Source organism: Galleria mellonella, unplaced genomic scaffold (assembly GCF_026898425.1).
Source record: "Galleria mellonella isolate WM207_F2 unplaced genomic scaffold, CSIRO_AGI_GalMel_v1 utg103, whole genome shotgun sequence".
Lineage (NCBI taxonomy): Eukaryota > Metazoa > Arthropoda > Insecta > Lepidoptera > Pyralidae > Galleria > Galleria mellonella.
Genome location: NW_026441966.1, coordinates 1,337,331 through 1,362,998, shown reverse-complemented (window position 1 = coordinate 1,362,998; position 25,668 = coordinate 1,337,331). Strand labels below are relative to the sequence as shown.

The following is a 25,668-nucleotide window of genomic DNA, read 5'->3' as shown; positions in this document are numbered from 1 at the left end:
TTCTTTTTTTATCTGAAACTATATACCTACAGATTAATCTTACAGAACTATTATCAAAACCCGATTCTATAGCTTAATTTTTCAATTAAAATATTAAAAAAAAAAAAAAAAATTTTATTTGAAAAATTAAACTTTATCCGAGCAGTAAGTGCTTTATATTATTCTCAATTTCGTGTATAATATAATATACGTCATATATGTGTAAGTATATTTGTTATTCACATATATTTATTCGTTTATATATGTAATTTTAGTATGTATGTATATCAATAATTAGTAGTACCGCATTCGTGTATTCTGACACTTGCCTATGGTTGACTGGGAGAGAATGCTTTTAGCATTAAGTCCGCCATGTACACATATTTGTACTAATGAATAAATAAATAAACTAAACTCATTTTGCCACAAGTAGTTCAGTTTTTAAATCTAAATACGTAACTGGTTTCGCCATAACTGAAGGCTTATGAATATTTTCAAATATCTCAAATTGAACATTGCTTTTTGATGTAGATTAAAAATTAACAAAGCTACTATGATTGCAGTAGGCATGTAGTATTAATTAAAGTTACTGGCTTGTAATAACACGACGGGAGTAAAGTAAACGTGACGGTACACTCCAGTATCAAAGAGCTGACATTATAACTCAGTAAAATCAATTGACGAGCAGCCGGCTTGCGTATTTATAAAGGGATATTACTCCCCTTTCATTTTACATGCACGGGCGCTACGTGCTTACAAAAAGACGTCATGTAATTCCTCGAATTAAGTTACCATTACATGAAATTTTTACTAAGTACTAACAGTCGAATTTTAGATATATTTTATATTATTAGTTTCAAATTTCTTTTTTTATACAACTTAGAATGGCAAACAAGCTGACGGCCCACCTTATGGAAAGTGGTAACCGTCGCCTATAGACATGAGCAGTATCGTGGACTTAACAGAGTATACTGTTTCGCCCATGATACCTTCCCATGGATTGCCATTCCTGAGGACTCAGGTGTTATTCCTCTATACCCTGTAAATTCACTGCCATATCCCACCCTTCAAATCGAAATACAGCCGTGCAAACAATTGCTTCACGGAAGAAACACGAACTGAGACAGAGGTACCAAAGCAAATACTTTTCTGAATATTTGGATATGTGATCTCGGTAAAGAATAGGCCACCCCTTGCTTTCCCGTGGGTGTCGTAAGAGGCGACTAAGTGAGAGCGTGGGATGAACAGCAGCATCCCTCTTAAAACATCTCCAAAACCTAACTACGATCTCCAATCCACCTGCCAAGCGTGGCAACTACTGTTAAAACCACCAAAGAGGAGACTTATGTTCAGCAGTGGACAGTTAAAGAGTTAGAAGCTGATATGATGATAGCTTTGAATATTCTACTTTTCAACCGACTTTAAAGAGAAGAAGTTCCTAATTTTGGTTGCATTTTTTAATGTCTGTTGCCTTGTAACTTCCTCAATTATAAACCGATTTGAAACATTATTTTTTTTTGTCTAAAATAATGTACTTACAAATTGGTTGATTGGACATAGAAATGTTATCAAACGTGACAACGTAGCAGTTATGTTATGTATTATTATGAAAATTTACAATTTTCAAAGACAGTTTTATATTTTTCAATATTTCTGATTTATTATTTATCGATTATTTAAAAAATGCTCTGCCAACAAACTAAAACGTCAATCATAGTCAACAACATCAGTCATTGGATCGTGCTGTGTGCACATGTTGTGGCAAGTTTACCTGATCAATACAATAATGTACTTGCATGTTATAGTTTAAGTTTGTATTTTTAAACTTCTGTTATGTGCGCCTAATAAATAAAATAAATAAATAAACATCACATATATAAATCAACCATTAAAACTTTGTCTCTCTCTCTCTTCAGTCGTACACTCTTGGCAGAGTGGTCGTGGTTTTCACAATGACGGTGGATCGTCGGTGAGGCTCTCCTTCGCGATTGAGGTCCTCGCAATATGTCTCCATCTACTTCTGTTCGCCGCCGAGCGAGAGCACTCCACAATAGATTTGCCTAGACCCCACAGGAGAAAAAGGAGTGGCCCATTCTATACCGGGATTACAAGGCAGTATTTTGTTATGAACGTTTTTAATCAAATTATCAGTACCTATTAGTTTCTGGTAACAAAAGTATTTACGAGAAAATATCTTAGGAATGCAATAATCTCTTATGATGAATAATAAATAACTCGCATACATGAAATATCTTTATAGAAACAAGAGTATCGGAAACAGTTTTCTTAAATAACTCGATACTTACAGTTAATATTGTGCTATATTATAATTTACCATGCTTTTCATGGTTAATATTTATCTTTAAAGTCACGGTTGGAATTGAGAGATAATATTACTTGTTGATTATTTGATGATTTTATTATTGATTATTTTTAATTGTTAATTAAATAAAATAATACATTTTACTAATATAATAAAATAATAACCAGACAATGTTTGTACATATATATGGGAGATAATTAAGAAAAATTTATGTGACAGGTCTTAATAAGAGCAACAAAAGTCAATACAAAAACTTTCGAAATTTTATTTGTATGTTTATACCGATATCATGCAAAAACTAATACACCTAATTGGATGTAATTTTCATGTTTGTGTTTCTAAGGATTTCACATAAAATCTGATATATATTTTATATCGATATGTCACCTAGGAGTAAATTAAAATCCACGTGTTCGAAATAATGGGCTAAATCTGGTGTTTTATATAATTCTTCGCTGAAGCAACAATATGTCCTTTTAAACTTTTCAACTGATAACCATACGACCCGTCTGATGGTGAACAATTAATGTTACGTTTGTTAAATGTCTGAGGAATAAAGTAACAGGATACGGTGTTATAATATCTTGACTTTAAGGGGAAAAGAGATATGCTATCTACATATATACCTTATTAGGTTGATCTCCACACAGTTCCCCATGGAAACTATCGTGACAAATTTTTAAATTCGTCATCATATGTAACTTGACCTGCTATCATCCTAACCTATTATCTCTCACTGGTACCCACTGGTAGTAACCATTCCAACATTAACCATTAAAAAAATATATCTTGACTCCAGGAATGATAAATAAGGTAGCATGAGCGTCACAGTATAACGTAACGTATATGGTACTATTTATGTCTGTAAGTGACGGTTGCCACTATCAAATAGGTGATTCATTAGCTTATATGCCATTTTAGGTATCATAAAAAAAGTGTTAGATTCACGCCAATATTCTGTATGTAATTAGATACACGTATATACAGACAAAGAACATCAACCAAGAACAGTACTCAAGACCCAACTGTACATGCCTCTCACTGAGCTACAGGCCACTTCTTTATACTACATACATAATAAAAATAATAAAAAAAAAAAACAAGAATAACACCTAAATCCAATAAAAAAAAGGTGTAAGCACACTTATTCCGTTTAAGTTACCTTTTTAATGAGACTGCAGTTGATTTCAGTAACCCTCTGTTCCACGGCAATTGTCATTTCAACTAACCGCTTATAGTCTCAGTAACGGAGCTTTGGCAAATATTTTGTTAAATACAGAACATCGTAATGTTGCTTGCTTAATTATATCCTTTTGAAATTGCGAGGTTGTATAAATTTAAGGCTGGATGCAAACGAGCGTGACGCGGCCGGTCGTTGTCACGTCAGCTCGTGTGACGCGAACTCAGCGGCGTCATTAGGCCCGTTGAATTTTTAATGGTAAACAAACGAACATTTGTTTTATTTTCTATTTTAGGTAAATATTGTATTTGCGGTTAGTTGTATTGTGTGTATCTATTATATTTTTTTTTTCTAACATTTTACTTTAATTAGGTATTATTTTGCAAAAGGTCATATCACTGCTTATTTCATTAGAATTATTTTGTTTAATTCCGCTATCGTTAGTATGTAGTCGCACGCATTTCAAAATTAACACTATTGTTATTAGTACAAATTCTACGCCTTTCATTATCAGTTATTAATCTGTCTGACTCGTGTTGCGACGCGTGTTTTCTTATTTTATTAGAATCTAAGAAATGACATATGCTAAAGAGAACTTTGCTTTTAAAAAAAATACATTAACATTGATCACCAATATTTTATATCGATAGAAAATACCTATCTAAATGAGTTCCTGAATTACCCAAATTTACATATATAAATGACTATATCGAGTCAATTTTTATCAATAAATCAGTAATATTTTTGTATAATAATCATAAAATCGTATCAATGTTTCAAAATATCTTCTAACCAGACAGTGTTGACAATTATGACGATGAAGAAAATAAACAGATAATTTTTCGGATACCCTTAACTGAACACACCAATTCGCAATCATGCGCGTCACGCACGTGAGTGCCATACTCAAAAAAGTTTATGTACTCATAACACAGTAAAGAAAACAAGAGTAGGGTGTACCAACCCGCCGGGTTAAATGTGAAATAACTGGAATTCGGAAGGAAAAATTATGTAAATTGCGAAGGAATTGCGGAAGGTGGGATAACGGGCGTGTACTTACGTGAGAATGGCGTGGTGCCATTGCAAAATTAGCTACATATAAATGTGAGTGCTTTTTTTCAATTCACAGTTGACGATTTGTAACGGCTCTTATACCTTTGGATTGTTTAGCTTTACTGTATGGCTATTAGGAGAAATAAAATACATGGTGTTGTCTCAAACACAAAGCGTAATCAAAACACGGATCCGGAGTTCATTATAGTCTCTTCTAAAGGCTTGCATTAGTTTAAACTGTCTTCTATCAGTCTCCATCTTCTAGACTAACTAAACTTTCATGGACAACAAAATAAGAATACTTATTTATGCTTTTTAAGTGTTTTTTTTTTTTTTATAATACTTGGAATAGCAAACAAGCTTTTTTTTTTTTTTTTATAGAACTTAGAATGGCAAACAAGCTGACGGCCCACCTGATGGAAAGTGGTATCCGTCGCCTATAGACATGAGCAGTACCATGGACATAACAGAGTATACTGTTATGTCCATGGTACCCCCCATGCGTTGCCATTCCTGAGGACTCAGGTGTTATTCCTCTGTACCCAGTAAATTCACGCCATATCCCACCCTTCAAACCGAAACACAGCCATGCAAACACAACTGCTTCACGGTTGAAACACGAATGGGACAGAGGTACCCAAGCAATCGACTTTTGTACAAAGTCTCCCTCTGGTAGCTGATGGTCTACCTAATAAAAAGTGGTAATTACCTATTGATATGACCAGTGACATCGCAAAGTATATCGCGATTCCATGGCAACATGCGTTGTACTCCTGAGGACTATGGTGTTATACGTATGTACTCAGTTATGTCACTGTCATATTGTAGTATTATTATTAGTATTAACATAAGTATCCCCATATGGGGCAGGAATGACAACGCATGCGGGGTATCATGGACGAAACAGTATACTCTGTTATGTCCATGGTACTGCTCATGTCTATAGGCGACGGTTACCACTTTCCATCAGGTGGGTCGTCAGCTTGTTAGCCATTCTAAGTTGTATAAAAAAATATGGGGAATTTGGCCAGTAATTGGCCTGCTTAGGAGACGGGTTTGCAACTGCAATTAAGTTTTGGTGATATTTTAAAAGGGACGCTTCTGCCCATCCCTCGACCATTACATCGACTTTAGTCACTAACGGAAAAGGAATGGATGGTCCATTCCATGTTCGTCAAACTACAGATAATGACTAATTTACTCATATATCATTAATCTAATAAGTTCCATTTGAACATATAATTTGTATGTTTAGCAGAGACCGCGGCAAATAGTTGCGGCATAGTATAATTAGGTACAAAGGTCAAATTAAGTAGTCCAGCTACTGGCTAAGTGACGGCTCGCGTTGTAGTGTAATATTTTAATTATACTCTAAAACAACTCACAACCGTCAGTAGTTTTAATTGAAATAAAGTTGTATGTACAATATAGAATCATAAACCATAACGCGTCTTTGCATAATGGTGGAAATTTCCATCATAACATTGGTTGTCTGGAAGAGATTGCTTAGCGATAAGGCAGCCTTTTGTATCATTTCTTATTACAGTTAAATGTGTTTACTATTTTATAAATGGTGCAATAAAGTGTACATAAATAAATGGCCAAAAATTATATAAAAGAACGAATTCACTTTAAGTTGATCGTGTCTGGATACCTTTTTAATGTCCATTGCCGGAAAAAAAATACATAGCTGTTAAATTTAGTTTTTTTGATCATGTTTCCTTTAATTTTGAAAATGAATTATATCATCTTGATTTATTTCACCAATAAAAAAATATCATGCAAAGAAGGGATAATAATCCATAAAGTATAAATCCAACCATGGATCTCTCTACATAAAAAAAGGGGAAAGACTCTCGCGGGCAGTTTGGGATGGGACTTTATTTCAAGTTTGACTTCTCTTTTACTTGCTTATCTCATCAATCTGTAGAGAGGTCAATTTTGTACATGAAATATATTTAAAAAAAAACTATCAGGGGGTGATTAGTGATCGATACTGATGCCAAAAATGCAATCAGTAAAATTTATGTCTGCCTGTCTGCCTGTATGTTCGTTATAGAAACAAAAACTACTAGACGGATTTTAACGAAACTTGGTACAATTATTCTTCATACTCCTGGGCAGGTTATAGTATACTTTTCATCACGCTACGATCAATAGCAGCAGAGCAGTGAAGGGAAATGTTAAAAATGTCCACCTGTGCGACGCCGGGAGGGGCCGCCAGTATACAATATAAAGCTAGACATACGCGTCCTTCTGTTCCAGAAAATATTAATAGCATTTCAATCAATCAGTATCATTCAGACAGCTTCAATTTAATGGAATCTGGATGTCGATAGCACCATCCCTCATTCCGGGTTAAATGTTGATAAATTTAAGTGCACTCCGAACGTGGGCGCAGCACCTGTAGACAATATTGTAATAGGCGACTACCACTGCGCAGTTTGTTTCGTTGCTTGATTAATGAATTGGTGGGTAGCGAGCCATCGATTATTTAAATGCGAAAGGTTCGATAGACATTTTCTAGGTCATTCCAAGTTTGAAAGTGACGTCCAATCGATATACGAGGTACAGTTTTTTTTTTATGATACTTAGAATGGCAAACGTGCTGATGTCCAACCTAATGGGAAGTTGTAACTGTCGCCAATAGACGTGCATATACTTTGATGCCTATAGTAAATCTCATGCACTGCCATTGCTGAAGACTACGGAATTATTTATTTTATTTATTTATTTAACACTTTATTGCACCAACATAAAAGGATTTGTTGAACAATTTTCAATACGTATAGTGTAGTACAAAAGGCGATCTTATTGCTAAGCAATCTCTTTCAGACAACCTTTGGGTAATTATTTGGAAGGAATTAAAGCATAAGTAGGTAAGTGGCGCGTTAAAAGAAAAAGATTAAAAAGAATCTTATGTCTTCGTACCCTATAATTTTACTACAGGTAAAGGTTTTTGACTTAAGAATAGTATTTATATGTGTAATAGTTAGCATTCCCTTCCATTAGTAAGTCTAGGCATTACGAACAGGTTAAAAAAATACCTTTCGAGAAATCAGTCCAGTAGAATTCGTACCTACATCTTTCTGTTATTCCAGATACACCATGAGTTGAACATATTTACCATTTAGAATTCCCAAATGAAGGATTACACAGTACTTTCAAGTCTGACCTTTTTCAAATAAGTACGTATGTATTTATAATAAAAAAAATGTGTCTGACAAAAAACCTCGACTTCAATTGTGACAAAACAATCATTTTGCACTAAAAACTAAACTACTAAACCGATTTTGATAATAATATAAATTTCTATGAGAATAGTCTGTAAATAAATCTTTTTAAATGAAAAAGGAGACCATTGTGGTAAATTCATATTATATTCGTCACTGTGCACTGACCTGGGGGCCTACCATAAAATGTTTTCCGAAACTTCGGAGCCGAACGAAACACAAATTTGTTGTTAAAATTACATAATACTTACCGTTTAAAAACTTTATAAATATTAAAATATTATTCTTTTGTACTTTTATAGTAGGATTGATGACGAACGAAATGTTAAGCTCGATTTACTGGGCCGTATTAGGTATGAACGAAAACATGAAATTGAGTCCGAAACTTCGGAATTTCATTTCATGGTAGGCCCCCTGGTTTCATCCTCGCCTATCCCCCCCCCCCTTACTGCTACCCCAGCAGCGTATAGCGATATCGCAGGCGAGATTACTGTACCATTATCACCCATTAAAAAAGCAACATACAAGTAAAATTTCCCTTCGCATAACAAAGTTGCGAATCAATAAAAGTTTTTAACGTTGTAAATGTTATAATGTTTGTCTCGTAACGTTTACGGCTACTTTTGTACGGGGCACTTAAGATATTTTTACGACTATTACCAACTAAATATAAATTCACTGTATATTCTGTATACGAGATATAGGGGTCTGATGGAGAAGACTACAAATATAATATAAATATAATATATATATAATATATATATATATATATATATATATATATATATATATATGCTGACTCGGTAAACGTTGTTTTACCATATACATTATTTCTAGAACTATACATGAAAATTTATCGTACTACAATTATTATACTCGATTGCCATCTTGCAAACCTATTGCAGAATATAAAAATCGCGATTAAATAATAGGGGTTGATCGTAAAAGGGTGAAAATTTGGAGTTGTATGTATTTTTCTAATTTTTTTCTTTTGTCTTTTGTATATTTGTTCCACGCATGATTTTGCTTTGAAGTAGTTGTGTGTGGGTAGCTGCGTTTCGATTTTAAAAGTGGGGCATGGCTGTAAAGAACTATAATAATGTTTGATATATTTTTTTATGCAATTTAAAATGGCAAACAAGCTGACGGAAAGGATGTAAAGTGGTAACCGTCGCCTATAGACATGAGCAGTACCATGGACATAACAGAGTATACTGTTTCGCTCATGATACTCCGCCATGCGTTGCCATCCCTGAGGATTATTTTTAGGATGTTTTAATAGAGACGCTGCTGCCCATTCCTCGCGCTCCCTTAGTCGCCTCTTACGACACCCACGGGAGGAGGAAAAGGGATTGTTAGCAATGGAGTTTGACAGCCCTATTGCTGGCAATATGCCATGTTAGGTCGACCTCCGCGTGGTTCCCACTGGAAACCATCATGAACAATTCTTATTGAATTCGTCACGATGGGCTAACTGACCTGCTTCATCCTCACCTATCATCCTTCACTAATGCCCCGCCGGTGTATACCGATAGCGCGGGTACCATTTCTTTATCAACCATTAAAAAAAAAACACCCACGAGAAAGGAAGGGATGCCCCTTTTATGCCGGGGCACATTTGGTGATTCTAATAAACTATAGTAAAATTCTAATATTAATAATTTTCCATAGTTTTCACTGTAATGTTTCATATTACACGAAGTTTATTAAGTTGAAACTAACTATAACAAGGTTAAGTTTTGCAACGATGTAAAGAACTTTACTAACTCAATATGGCTGACAAGTTAGTTTTTTTATTACACAACGCTTGTGCATATTACGAGTATTATATTTAAAAATGTAAGGTGCATACATGGAATCTTCATATCAACATTTAACTGTCTACTGCTAATATTAGCCTTGCCTTGGGAGTCTTGTCAGTAGTTGCCACACTTGGCAAGCGGATTGGCAACCGCAGCTCGGCTTTGGTGATGTTTCAAGAGGGACGCTGCTGCCCATCCCTCGTCTTCCCTTAGTCGCCTCTTACGACAACTACGGGTAAAGAAGGGGTAACCTATTCTATGCCGGGACCACACGGCCAACATGGATATGGCAACACATGAAATATTATGTTTTTTTTTTACAACACAGGGGGCAAACGAGCGTGCGGCTCACCTGATGGTAAGTGACTACCGCCGCCCATGATCACCCATAATACCAACGGCATTGCAGGTGTGCTGCCGGCCTTTTAAAAAGAAATATACTCTTTTCTTAAAGGCTATGTTGTCGTATCGGTTCGGAAATACTGCTGCTGGAAGTTGATTCCAAAGAATGGTTGTGCGTGGAAGAAAGTGCCTTGAAAAACGCACGGTGGAAGACCGCCACTCGTCCTGATGATTGGGATGAAACTTTAGTTTGTGGCGGGTTGTGCGGTGGTGAAAATCAGCAGCAAGTGTAATTAAATGTATTTTATTATTGTTATAAATATTAAAATCTTAGTAATATTCCAAACTATTTGCATGAACATTTTTTTTTGGTTACGGTTAAGAAATTACAGAGTACAGAAGCATAAAACACATATACTCTGTTATGTCTATGGTACCGGTCTGTCAGCTTGTTTGCCATTCTAAATTGCATACTAAAAACAAGGAATTACATAGAAGGAATGATAAAACTATGAATTCAGAAAAATAGCAACAGACTGTGTATCTTTCGTCCTCTTTTTACTAATTATATGTATTTGCATAAGAAGAAAGGAGGCAACTATATGATTTACAGTTTTAAGTTTATCATTCCTTCTATGTAATTCCTTGCTCTTAGGTTGCATAAAAGAATATATGACCAAATAATTAAAATACAGAGAGGAAGTAGTCGCGTGTAGATGCTAGTATACAATCAAATTGTACAAACGATACAAAATTTAATCCATTAATGGCATTCGAGAAATCTCTCTCATCTAGAATGTTCCGAACCAAAACTCATTAGGACTCCTGATAGACTGTTAGACTGTACACTACAGTACAAGAGAAATGAGATAAATCTTCTTAATTATACAAGTGCGGTAAGCATTTAAGAACGTTTTATTATTTTCAAATTTAATATTACATATTTTTTTTTATACAACTTAGAATGGCAAACAAGTTAACGGCTCACCTGATGGAAAGTGGTAACCATCGCCTATAGACATGAGCAGTACCATGGATATAACAAAGTATACTGTTTCGCCCATGATACCCATGCGTTGCCATTCCTAAGGACTCAGGTGTTATTCCTCTGTACCTATATATATATGTATATATACTATATATCTTAGATTATATAAATAGAGTATTTCCATAGAAATGCTTCGAGAAAAACGGCTCAACTTTTTCATACAATTTTACGTGATAAATAGTTAAAAGTGATTCCTTTATAACTTCTATATTTGTTTTGTCTTATAATTTCTACATATTCTTAATGCGTAAACACTAATTTTATTTATTAAATAATACGTCAAGATACATTTTATAAACTGCTCATGTCTATAGATGACGGTTACCATTTTCCATCAGGTGGGCTGTCAGCATGATTGCCATTCTAAGTTGCATAAAAAAAAATACTTTTCGAACATTTCAGACAAAAGAATTTTCCAAATTGGTTTACACCTGACGAAATTATGAGATGAAAAAAAAAACATAAAAAAAGAAAAAAATACAAAATGAATTGAGAACCTTCTTTTTGAAGTCGGTTGCAAATTAAACTACAATGTAATGGTACAGCCACTGTTACGTACTTTTTACAGAGGTACGAGTGCAACCGTAAATTTTTAAGTTTGCGCATAGATTTTTTATCTGTGCAAACATGCCTTGGATTCCATTTTGGCATGAGGGCCCCGCACTTCGCCGTTGGCATTGCTCCAGATACATCTTGGATGTTTTGTGGTGGAGCGAGTTATGAACTTATAGCGGGGAATCATAGCTTGTAACTTGAAAAAAAAAAATTAAATTTTGCTTTCACTTTTTTACTTCGTCTTTGTTTATAACAATAGAACTCTTTCTAGGTTTCTTTGTACATATAGGACCCACTGAGGATTATTTATTTAATATATACCTTCCTTTCTCGTGATTATTGTAAAAGATGATTAAGGAAACTGAATGGTAGAGGCTGTAGCGTTCCTCTTAAAATATCATCAAAGCCTAACTATGGTTGCCAACCCGCCTGCCAAGCGTGGCAACTATTGGCAAAACCCTCCTATAGGGGGAATCCTATGTTCAGCAATGGACAGTTAACGGCTGTAATGATGATGATGATAGAAAAGATCAAATATTTTCTTAATAATATTTGTTTAGAAAAACAACATTTAGACAAATACAAGTTTACAGTTTTAATTATAGACTTAATTCAGGTAAGTTCTATTAAGACAGTGATATCTTCTAACAGTTCTCCTTTAACCAAAGGTTGTCTGTAAGAGATTGCCCTAGCGATAAGACCGCTTTTTGTATATATTTTAATCTGTACTTTATGCTACTGTATTTTACTTCTTTTAATTGTCGTTGTATATTTTTATATTTCTTGTACAATAAAGAGTTAAATAAATAAAATAAATCAATACGTATAATAAAATCGTAACTGGTCGCTGCCTATACATGAAAATATATAAGAAAAACTATTATAGGAAGGGCTTTAAGAATGCAATAGAACCCAAAACTATTATTTTTTAAAAAATTGTGTCCGTTTGACTGTACGTTTGTGCGCGCTAATCTCACAAACGATTTTAATTCGATTTGCACTAAAGCGTTGCGGTTTGCTCCACTTAGCATTTAGTGTTTGTTTTATTTTAATCGGTTCATAAAAAAAAAAGTTATATCAATCACATAAAAAGCTAAAAAATAACTGATCAATTCAATTAGCTGAAACTTTATAAAGGTAGGTTATATATCATATTTTAACTCATAGGATATTTTATATATCAATGCACGTGGATCACGCCATAGGAAATAACTAGTAAATAAATTGGAATTAAATAAAAAACAATAAGTTTATAAATTGTACCACAGTACGGGGTGCATAGTTAACGCGTCGTTCCATCAGACATTGCGCTATGAAATGGCCGGAGCATGGAGTCGACTTGCTTATGTCCACTTTTTACAATAGCACATGCTTTATTACATTCAAAGTATCACGAGATATACGGTCACCACCGGATTTTTTTTAATGGATGATAATGGAATGGTAACCCCGCCCGCGATATTGGTATACACCGGCGGGGCACCAGTGAGGGACGATAAGTGAAAATGAAATAGCAGGTCGGTTAGACCATCGTGATAAATATACCTGGAATTCAGCATGATGGTTTCCAGGGGGAACCACATGGAGGGATGGGACTGGTAGTCCGCATTACTAACAATCCCTTCCCCCCATTGTCTCATATTGGCAAAAGGAACTAGCTCAGTTGATGCTGTGAGTGTCCCAGTGCAATGTGTACAGCTGCACAGCGCTTGTTTGGGGGGAAAGGGATTGTTAGCAATGGAGTTTGACAGCACCATTGCTAGCAATATGCCTTATTTGGTCGACCTCCACGTGGTTCCCCCTGGAAACCATCGTGAACAATTCTTGTTGAATTCGTCACGATGGGTTAACTGACCTACTTAATCCTCACCTATCATTCTTCACTGGTGCTCCGCCGGTGTATACCAATCGCGCGGGTGGGGTTACCATTCCATTATCATCCAGAAAAAAAACAGCGCTTGTTTTCAGCCACTTCACACTCTTATATATGTAATATTATTGTATTTTCTTTTATAATTGTATTTTTCTTGCAACAAAATATTTTTTATATTATTCTATTCTATTCTTTTTTATATCAAAATATATTATATGGTGGAATAAATGGATACACAGTATATAGATGGAGCAGCAAGAGGCGAGAACTCCTGGGACGAGACGAGTCTCGTTATAATTAAGACGGATACGGCCACGACAGACCCCATGGGCGGGACAGCAAAAAATTATACCCATATTCTTCGACGTGGAATTCCCTCTGAACTAATTTACATACTTTGCTACTTGGAAATTTTCATTATCTTTTAATTAGGCCGCCCGAAGGTGAGTTTACATAGGGCGGGCCGCCTATCGAGTATTCATGGTCAAACTGAACAACGTTTTGATCTTTATAACTTTTTAACCGACTTCAAAAAGAGGGTTCTCAATTCGATTAATTATAAGCATTTTTGAATAATCATTTTTTATGATTCTACTGCCCATTTGGAATGAAGAATTCAGCTGAGAAGAATGGGCAAGGAAATCGACCGTTGCTTTTTTAACAAAATTGACTTTACAATTATAAATTGGTGTTAAAATACACTAGCATCAAAAGTTATTTAAATTTTTAAACAAATCAAGTCCATTATTGTGAATATTATATAAAACTGTATGTCAAATAAAATTAATACAGATATACTTACGTATGTCAGATTTAATTTATAAAGTACAAAAGATAAGAACTTAAATATCCCATGCATTACCATTTTCCAAGTGAAACTGAGCATTTTCCTAAAGAAAGTTTTTTTATGCTACTTAAAATAGCAAACAAACTGACGCCCTATCTGAAAGAAAATCATCGCCTATAGACATGAGCAGTACCATGGGCATAACAGAGTATACTGTTTCGCCCATGATACTCCCCATGCGTTGCCATTCCTAAGGACTCAGGTGTTATTCTTCTGTACCCAGTAAATTCACGCCATATCCCACCCTTCAAACCGAACACAGCCATGCAAATATAACTGCTTCATGATAGAAACACTAATGGGTAAGAGGTACCTAAAGCAAATGACTTTAAAGTTACTTAAATTTATTTAAAATTTAAAACGACTTTAGTCTATTACAATTATTTTGTTTAATTTCGCTTTTTATCTTGCTCATTGAACGTATCCAGAACACGCAGACAAAGTCGCCGATAAAAGCTAGTATCTTTATTTTTTTTTTCAGTTTGTGTCGCCATATAAGTGACAAATGAAAATTCTTTTACGGCTACAACTTCTACGTGCTCATTATTTCCCTGTTTACAAAAATTATTTTCAATTTTGTAATTGTAAATTCGTTTACAAACGGCACACCAGTTCAAGTATACCGTTCTAAAATTACAAACGCCCACTTTTGCAATATTCAGGGCGCCCCGTTCTTTTTATTATTTCACAACAAATCAATTGTAGAACGAAACGGAAAATGAACAAAGCACAAAGCTTCATTAGGGCAAAATTTTTGCGCTCCCTTTCCCGTTGTTTGCAGAAATTTCTGAATTAAATTATGTTTATTGATACAGGGCAAGGTAAATATCAATTTAGCACGTTCGCTGCAGTAACAAGATTTCGGAAAATATAAAATATTGCCACCCGGGATTTAGTGAGGTGCGGCCCAGTTTATTTTGCGGTTATACTAGTGTTCTGGATGTTGCGACCACGTTTTTCTCTTATAATTTACGATACTGAAATTTAAATAATTACTTTTTACAACTCAGCAGTTAAACGAATAAGATACCTACCAGTATTATAAACGTGTCGTATGATCTTGGCATGGATCTGGCCATACCTTCCTTTCCCGTGTCGTAAGAAGCAACTGAGGGATCTTAGTGATTGAAAGATGGGCAGAAGCGTTCCTCTTCACACTCAAAATATCACCAGAAGCTAACTAGGGTTGTCAATCCACCTGTCAAGTGTGGCGACTTCTGGCAAGGTTTCCCCTTATTGGAACTACAGGGCTACTATATTCATTGTATGTTTTATGTGTTTTATTACATCTTAGAGCCTTAACACACATAGTGATTACTTGAACTGTCAATAAGCCAGAGGAAGACTTTGTACAAAAGTCGATTGCTTGGGTACCTCTGTCCCATTCGTGTTTCTACCGTAAAGCAGTTGTGTTTGCATGGCTGTGTTTCGGTTTGAAGGGTGGGATATGGCGTGAATTTACAGGGTACAGAGGAATAACACCTAAGTCCTCAGGAATGGCAACGCATGAGGAGTATCATGGGCGAAACAGTATACTCTGTTATGTCCATGGTATTGCTCATGTCTATAGGCGACGGTTACCACTTTCCATCAGGTATATAAAAAAAACATACTAAGAAACTCACTTTCACATTTATAATATTAATAAGGAAGTAAATTTAAACTCCCTATCTTATTTCGTTTAGAAGCCAGAAGCCCGGGACAGACAAATGTCGTTAGCATAACAAGTCCCTATTGAACCCTAAAATAGATATCCAATTACTTCGAACATCCATAATTTAAAATTCTGTTCTGAAAAAAGAAAACGGCTTCAATCGTGACAGAATATTAACTAGCAATCCAGCAAATGAACGCTCGTATTTCATAGATACGTTAGATTTAAAATATTTTCTTTCAGAAGGAGATTTGACTTCTCCTTTTTTGAAAATGGCGTGCATATATAAGACGAATTATAGAAATGCAGGAAGCAAAAGATGTATGTAAAAATAGAGGTTTTTGACACCAAGTTTTCTCTGCCTAGCCTTTAAGGGAGTTGGCGTGAAGATAGTAGATAGATATGAAAGCAACATGTTGCTCACCTGATGGTGAGTGATCACCGTAACAGAAGATATGTCTGAGATGTCTGAGTTTTAAAAATATATATACTCTCTTCTTGAAGGATCCTAAGTCGTAACTGTTCGGAAATATCACAAGATTTTGGTTTGAAATAAGTAGTTTATTATTTTTATAAACCGTACTAGTATTATAAAATTAAAAATGAGTTTGTTTGTCACCTTCTAGTGCCCTAACAGCTTAACTCAGAGCTGTCCAAACCATGGCCCGCAGGCCATATGCAGCCCGCGACTTGAATTGATGCGACCCTCCAAACCTTTTTTTAGTTACTACCAATATTGATGTTGATATTGATAGAATTGTAAAAGATAAATTAATGGAAAAGTAATTCAATAACAAATTAAGGATATTATACCTGCCTTTTATTTTTACAAATGTTTACGCCTACTAGCGTTATTTATTACGTTATTTATACTACGTTTATTAGCTCTAGATCCTATATAGCTTGGACAGCTTTGGCTTAACCAATCGCTATGAAATTTGGTAATACATGTACAGTGTATGTTATGAAGAATGATATAGTCAAAATGTTTATCTCGGTTAGTAAACATATTGCAATCATGCGAACGAAGTCGCAAGTAAAAGCTATTCACAAACAAATAAATTGTACGAATTGACAACCTCCTTGTGTTGGGAGCTGCTTTAAAAATTGGAAAACATTCGTTGAAATAAATAGTAGTTTGCATTGCACATGTCTGTGACAAATAGAGTTCAACTAAGCAACAACGTTCCCGCTGATAGGTAGCGATCGGTTGAGATGCTCGAAGCGCTTCAAGCGGACTCAAGCGATAAGCTTCAGCTGTGACATCTCTAAATTGAGCTGTCGGCTGATGCACCAGGACGGTTCTATCTTCGCTCGATTGTCGGATCCAATATAATGTCAGATACGATATTATATTGCAAGATTAATAAGAAATAAAACTGAGTTATACTAGACTAGAGTTTGACGTAAATAAATATACTTAAGACTATAATCTCTGTTGGGGTAACTAGAGGTACTTTTAAAATTGTGGAGAACGGAATACTCTAACGGAATTATAACAGTGGACGCCATGTTATATGATTATTAACATACATACAAATTTACTGGTCAAAATGATTTGCTATTCAGTATCGTAGCTCAAAATACACTAACGTGACAATGAATGAATGAATGAATGAATGAATGAATGAGTGAACGAGTGAATGAGTGAATGAATGAATGAATGAGTGAATGAATGAATGAATGAATGAGTATACTTTATTTGCATTATACAATATAGGTAATAAACAAGACAATTAATAAATATAACGATACAATTGTATAAGTACAGTAAGAGTGTCTTATTTTTTTTTTATACAACTTAGAATGACAAACAAGCTGACGGCCCACCTGATCAAAAGTGGTAACCGTCACCTATAGACGTGTGCAGTACCATGGACATAATAGAGTATACTGTTTCGGCCATGATACCCCCCTTGCGTTACCATTGCTGAGGACTCTGGTGTTATTCCTCTATACTCTGTAGATTTCACTGCCATATCCCACCCTTCGAACTGAAACACAGCTGTGTAAACACAACTGCTTCACGGTAGAAACATGAATGGGACAGAAGTACGTAAGCAAACGACTTTTGTACAAAGTCGCCCTCTGGTAAATTGGTAAATCCTTATTGCTTTATTATATATCACTCACTGGTGTTCCGCCAGCGTATTCCGATGGCACAGGCAGAGTTAACATTCTATTTTAATTCCATTAAAAAAAAACTTGCAAAACTACAAATTAAGGTACATCCCTAGACCACGAGTCACGCTCTCATATTATGGCTTTACATATTTTAATTCTGTTAAATAAAAAAAAAACGTTCAAATTTAGAATCACAACGTCACGTACACGATAAGGCTGAATTCTCACTTAAGTGCCGGTTTCAGTCCGCTCTCGATCCGCTCTCGGTATGTTCAATATAAACAGTTCAAGATTGATCGAAACGAGACTGAAGTATGGATACATTGGAGTCGATTCTGAGACGCAATTTCTCGAAATCTCTAAAATAAAAAAATCTATTTGATATCACAACAAAATCTTTATTGTCAGGACTAATATAGACTCATTTGCTAACAGATTTAAGTCTAAATTATTTTTTATGCGACTTAGAATGGCAAATAATTATTAACTAAATTATTTTATAATTACATTAAATAATATAATCGTGTAAAATATCAAATCAGTACTTATATAACTCTCTTTATTTGAGAACGATGGTTTGTACTGAAAAACAGCGCTTTAAACGCTGCAGCAATATGCTGAACACGGATCTATTTCATAGAACAATGCGACACACACACACTCGAATACACACTTACAACTACCTGTATACTTTTTTAATAGTAAAATTTAGGCTTCATTTAAAAAGAGAACGGTGGATGCTTTTTAAATCGTGATCTATTAATCTATTTTTTTTTATTAATTAATATTGTTATACTTAATTTTTTATTTATGCTACTGTATGAGTTATATAATTCTTTCTTTCTTTCTTTCACTATAATAGTCTATAAAACAATAATTCCACAAAAGTAAAATATTAAGTTCAGTTTAAAGAAAGCATTTGCTTCTTACATAATTATTAATGTTTTACTAGATCGAGATCGGACCGAAAGTGGTTCGAGAGCGGACCGAGAGCGGTGTTACAGTGAGTATCGGGCCTAACGCGTACACGGTACAGGAACATGACGCGCCACTGTTGTACCATTAGCTAATCCGTACCGTGACGCAGCTGTAGATAGCGTGACGTAACGGCACGCCAATTTGGGGGATCTTGGGAGGGTGTATCTGTAACTTGTGCTTCGAATTCTTCAGTAATACAATAAGACGAATGATTTTAAATGTTATTATTCTTTATAATTTTTCATGCTCGTTTATTCGTGTTCAATTCGGTTGTTTTGTATTTATGTGACATGGGCGAAACAGTATACTCTGTTATGTCCATGGTACTGCTCATGTCTATAGGCGACGGTTACCACTTTCCATCAGGTGGGCCGTCAGCTTGTTTGCCATTCTAAGTTGTATAAAAAAAAATTTACCTCAATACGGAATTACCGTCATTAGTCAGCCAAATCCGGAAAAATATTTTTTGTTTGAAAGGATACTATGCAAAGTAGTTTTATAGAAATTCTATCAAAATCAATTTAGTAGTTTACTTTTTAAAACAAAATAACTGGTTTTGCAGTTCTTTTATTAATTTTTTTTTTTATAAAGCAATATTTTAAATTATTCCTATAATAAATGGATCATAAAAATTGTATGTTTTCCATACTATATATTTGGAACACTATCTATAAATCAGTGTGAAAAGCTCAGTATTAAAAAAAAATTTTTTTACCAACATTTTTTTCTAAGTAAAATGTTTACTTTTTAAAGGAATTGCACATAGCTTCCTTACCTTAATACATGAGGATGGTGAGCAAAGCATGGTTCCTTCATTCTAGTAATCTGCCAGCGTATACCGTTAAAGCAGGCGAGATTGCTATTTCATTATAACTAAAAAAATTACTAATCTATACTTATAATAAATATGTAGAGAGGTCAATTCTGTACATGAAATATATTTCCAAAATAACTATCAGCGGATGATTAGTGATCGATACTGATGACAAAAATGCAATCAGTAAAATTTTTGTCTGTCTATCTGTCTGTATGTTCGTTATAGAAACAAAAACTACTCGATGGATTTTAACGAAACTTGGTACAATTATTCTTCATACTTCTGGGCAGGTTATAGTATACTTTTCATCACGCTACGATCAAAAGGAGCTGAGCAGTGACGGGAAATGTGTCTGTTATATCAAAACCACTGAACCGTGAGGAAGGACATAGACTACTTATTTTACGAAAAACGACGGAAACGCGGATGAAGTCGCGGGCAATAGCTAGTATTATAATAAAGTACAAATTATATATTTTGCCCCTGTTTTATTTTTATATATACATATTTGTCACGCGTCTCCCATTAGGGAAGAAATACACAACATAAAATACACGTTCAATCCCATTACCAAGAGCTCGATAATAGTTTAAACACTAGACAGCTTACCTCCGGACGCGGCGAGCAGGCCTTGCGTGCGCAGCAGCGCTAGCAGCACCAGCGGCAGCAGCGGGCGGCGCCGCATGCCGCGCGACACCGCTGCGCCCGCGCCGCGCCGCCGCTCGCCCCCGCGCTCGCCCTCACCTGTAACATTACACCCTTATTACATGGGGGGGAAAGGGGTTGTTAACAATGGAGTTTGACAGCCCCATTGCTAGCAATATAGCCCTATCAAGTCGACCTCCACGTGGTTCCCCCTGGAAACCATCGTGAAGGATTCTTGTTGAATTCATCACGATGGGCTAACTGGTCTGCTTCATCCTCACCTATCATCTTTCTCTGGTGCCCCGCCGGTGTACACCGATAGCGCAAGTGGGGTTACCATTCCATTATCACTCATAAAAAAAAAATAAAAAAAACCCTTATAACATGAACATTCTTATTATTCCTAGTACTCAGTCATATATAACACACCAGGTTTATAGAATGGAATAAAATAGTATAGAAATCATCTTTATTCATCATTATCATCATCTCAACCCCCACTAGACCCCCCATTAGATGGAGTGACGACCCTTTTTTTATACAACTTAGAATGGCAAACAAGCTGACGGCCCACCTGATGGAAAGTGGTAACCGTCGCCTATAGACATGAGCTGTACCATGGACATAACAGAGTATACTGTTTCGCCCATGATACCCCCCACCTGAAATCCATCGCAGGGAGCCATGCATGCAGGAGCTCAGGACCGTTCTTTAGGGCAGTCAACGAAGGAGACTTATGGAGCTGCAGTGGACGGATAAATAGCTGAAGATGATCATCTTAGCCATTATCCATCCACTGCTGAATATAAGTGTCCCCCGTTGACTGCCATAAAAAAGGGTCCTAAGCCACTTACATTCACTGCCTCCCTTCATCTTTGTTAAAATAGACTTATACCAGAGGGAGACTTTGTACAAAAGTCGTTTGCTTGGCTACCTCTGTCCCATTCGTATTTCAACCGTATAGCAGTTGTGTTTGCATGGCTTTGAAGGGTGGGATATGGCGTAAATTTACTGGGTACAGAGAAATAACATCTGAGTCTTCAGGAATGACAACGCATGGGGGGTATCATGGGCCAAAGAGTATACTCTGTTATATCCATGATACTGCTCATGTCGCAACGGTTACCACTTTCCATCAGGTGGACCGTCAGCTTGTTGGCCATTCTAAGTTGTGTAAAAAAAAACTTAATTCCTGATTCAATTAATTTATTTCATGAGTGCAGTACAAAATTTTCATTGATTTTAAATTAGATTGATATTGATATTGATATTAAACTCAAGAGTGGACCTGCTGCTCTGCGGTGAACACGATCGGACCAGAAATACTGGCCGGTGATAAAAAACCGAAAATAGGCGATCATTGTTGGCGGTTGCTCGTTCGGAAAAAGCTATTTTCACCACTCCCCCAAATCATATTCCGTGAATTCTCTCTTTGATAATGCTCACTCAATAATTTACTAAGAACCGCTCGAAAGTATTTACAGGTAAGTAAGTGGGTATATTTTTTTATGTTTTCCAATTTCCTTTTTGCGTTGGATCCTTAGTGACGTGATCGTTTGGAACTACAATATCGACTTTCAATAAAAGCCTATTATAAGGAACGCAAGTTAAACAAGGAAAAAATAAACAAGGCCCGGTGCCTCGATGGAAAATGTAAAATATGCTTACGATTATAATCCGTAATGGGGTAGTCAGGGGGGTAAGGGGTTGTTAGTAATGCGGACTACCAATCCCATTGCTTATTGGACCTCGACGTGTTCCAACCTGGAAACCATCGTACTGAATTCTAAATACAATTCATCATGATGGGCTAACTAACCCTGGGACTTTTTACTGAAATAATAACCATTTCAGAAAAAGGTCTACCCGTGAATGAAATTTCATAAAAATCTGTTAAGACATTTAATTACAACTTAAAAATAGCTCCACATATATCGTGGCCTATAATTACGATAAAAGTACGAAGTACATGGCCTATCTGAGTAAACCACATGTATTAAAAAAAATAATCATCAAAATAGGTCCACAATTAGCAAAGGTATCGCGTTATATTTACACAAAAAACAGTAGATGGATTGAATGCTTTGGATATAGCTTAAAATAACAAACAACTAGCTTTAACCAGCGACTTCAATTGATTTTTTATGAAATTAAAAATGGCAAACAAGCTGACGCCCCATCTGATAGAAAGTGGTAATCGTCGCCTATAGACATGAGCAGTACCACGGACATAACAGAATATACTGTTTCGTCCACGATACCCCCCATGCGTTGCCATTTCTGAGGACTCGGGTGTTATTCCTCTGTACCTTGTAAATTCACTGACATATCCCACCCTACAAATCGAAACACAGCCATGCCAATATAACTGCTTCACGGTAGAAACACGAATAGGACAGAGGTGGCCAAGCAAACGACTTTTGTACAAAGTCTTGGATATAAGAGATGGAGAAAGAGGATTCCATATATAATATGTTTATAACTAATTTCATAGTAACTGGTTAAGCAGTTAAGGCGCTATAAGGTAACAAACAAACTCATTTTCACATTTATAATATTAGTAAGGAGAATTTACATGTATGCAAAAATGAAATGGCAATATTCCAGAATTGTAAGAATCAATCTCGTTCGATAGAAGTTTCTCGTATTCGATACCTTACGTTGTTTGTAATTGAATTGTCAGTTTATGGGGCCCAAGTGGACACTACTGGCGACCCCTAGTGGCGGTGTAAGTGATAAGCGAACAGTGATTGGTCATACTTAAATTGAGATAGATCAAAAGTAACTACATGCCTTCACAGAGACAGTTGCTATGTGTCTAGGAGAATAAATTTATTTTATTTAATTGTTTGTTTGCTTCCTTATAGCACCTTGATGGCTTAACCAATCACTGAAATTTGTAAACATATGTATAACTGTAAACATATTTCAGTCACGTGGATGAAGTCTCATGTAGAAGCTAGTATTACAGAAATCAGATTTGTTAATTATTGTGCATACTCAACTGGTTCGATGAGTTTTCATAAAAGATCTTTAAGCTCTAAATAACATTCTCAAACCATACTTCATCAGATATTGATTAGTATTAAACAAGTTTTTGATTAATGATAATAGATGGCGTTATAAGAATGTATACCGTTTTGTTTTCCTTACCTTTATTTATATTCTGTTATTATGTACTTTTTTTTTGATGGGTGAAAATGGTATGGTAACCCCGCCTATAATAACAATAATTTTGAAGAATTGTCATATACATAAAAACCTACAAACAACCAAGATATTTACAAAAATATAGAACGGGTACAGAGGGATAACACCTGAGTCTTCAGGAATGGCAACGCATGGGGGATATCATGAGCGAAACAGTATACTCTGTTATGTCCATGGTACTATTCATGTCTATGGGCGACGGTTACTATTTTCCATCAGGTAGGCCATCAGCTTGTTTGCCATTCTAAATTGCATAAAAAAAATATTATAATCAAATGTGACAGAGTATTAACAAAAATAAAGGGCCGCAGTTTCTTGGGACTTCTATTTTTCTCTCTTTTTGGTTACAGTTGGTTTAATTAATTGGATAAACTACGAAACTATACTTCTATAAATAAACCTATTCTGTAAAATCTTTAATAAAAAAATTAAGACCCTTATTATATTTTTCATTTAAAATGACATGCGACAGCAGTGAAGAGATATGTTGAATATATTTCAAAATATCCCTTCAATGCAGTCACTTGTAACTTAGACCAACATCCGCTAAGCGACCCTCCGCCAAAAATCACCTTTAGATAAAGAAAAAAGATTTTGGAAAGGTCTCAGTTATTTCCCGTGTGATTTTCTTGACCATTTTATAAATATGCAGATAGATTTGCACTATTGATCGAGGGATGGGCAGCAGCGTTCCTCTTAAAACATCACTCAAACCTAACGGCGGGTTGCCAACCCGTCTGCCAAGCATGGCAACTATTGCAAACCCCCCTCCCTTTCTCCTTATATTCAGCAGTGGACATTTAAATGCTGACATCATGATATATATGTACATATAGATTTCCATCCACCATTTAGAAATATTCTATAAGTATTTCAATGATTTTTCTACTTTCGAAAACAAATGTACATACATACGAAGTAATCGGCAAAAAGCTAATGAGGTGAACTTTTTTTTAGTTCCGTTCCAGTCTGTTTCTTTGGAAATCCGTTCAGTTTTACTGGTAAATACTCACTTAAATGGTTACCAACAATTTCGTTGTCAGCCTGTACACGCTGCGCCCAGTTATCCCCCACTTCCCTGGATAGGGTGTTCCCATTGTCGCTTAATGAATGGCCCCGCGTCGACCACCCGTTTCTCTGACAGTTCATTTCGATAAGAAAAGCTGAGATATTGAGGGCGCGATACTGATTGTTTCAAATAATATCAGGGCATTGAGGTCATTCCACTTAAATGCTCACGCTCAATGATGGGAAAAGATTTTCCATTCGGTAATACTTTATAATATGAAGCAACTGTGATTAGATATGTATTTCGCTTTGAATTTTCAGATATGACATGATTTTTTTATGCAACTTAGAATGGCAAACAAGCTGACGGCCCACTTGATGCAAAGTAGTAACAGTCGCCTATAGACATGACATAACAGAGTATACTGTTACGCCCATGATACCTTCCATACTTTGCCATTCCTGAGGACTTAGGTGTTATTCCTCTGTACCCTGTAAATTCACTGCCATATCCCACCCTTCAAACCGAAACACAGCCATGCAAACACAACTGCTTCACGGTTGAAACACGAATGCGACAGAGGTGGCTAAGGAAATAAATTACTGAGGCATTACATCATAGTCCTCAGGAATAGTAATACATGAGAGGTACTATTCGTGTTTCTGCCAAGAATCAATTGTTTGTATGGCTGTGTTACGGTTTGAAGAGTGGAATACGGCAGTGAATTTACAGGATATAGAGGTATAACAGCGTAGGGCTCAGGAATAGAAACACATGAAGAATATCATGAGCGGCATAGTATACTCTGTTATATCCATGGTACTGTTCCTGTCTAGAGGCGACAGTTACCACTTTTTACTAGGTAAGTCATCAACTTGTTTGCCATTCTAAATTGCATAAAAAAACTGCTATTCATCTCTATAGAACAGGGTTACCATTTTCCATTACATGAAGCTTCAAATTTTAAGTCTCATAAATATATACATATTTGAATGT

At 35.6% G+C, this 25,668-nt stretch overlaps 1 protein-coding gene across 1 annotated transcript in view; it reads right to left on the bottom strand.

The window, feature by feature from the left end:
• LOC113513332 (disintegrin and metalloproteinase domain-containing protein 22) overlaps nucleotides 1-25,668 on the bottom strand; it is a 747,642-nt gene that overhangs the window by 477,258 nt on the left and 244,716 nt on the right. The window contains exon 4 of the mRNA XM_052903078.1: nucleotides 20,418-20,552. Within this exon, the coding sequence (XP_052759038.1) occupies nucleotides 20,418-20,552 (135 nt within the window). The remainder of the gene's footprint in view (nucleotides 1-20,417; nucleotides 20,553-25,668) is intronic.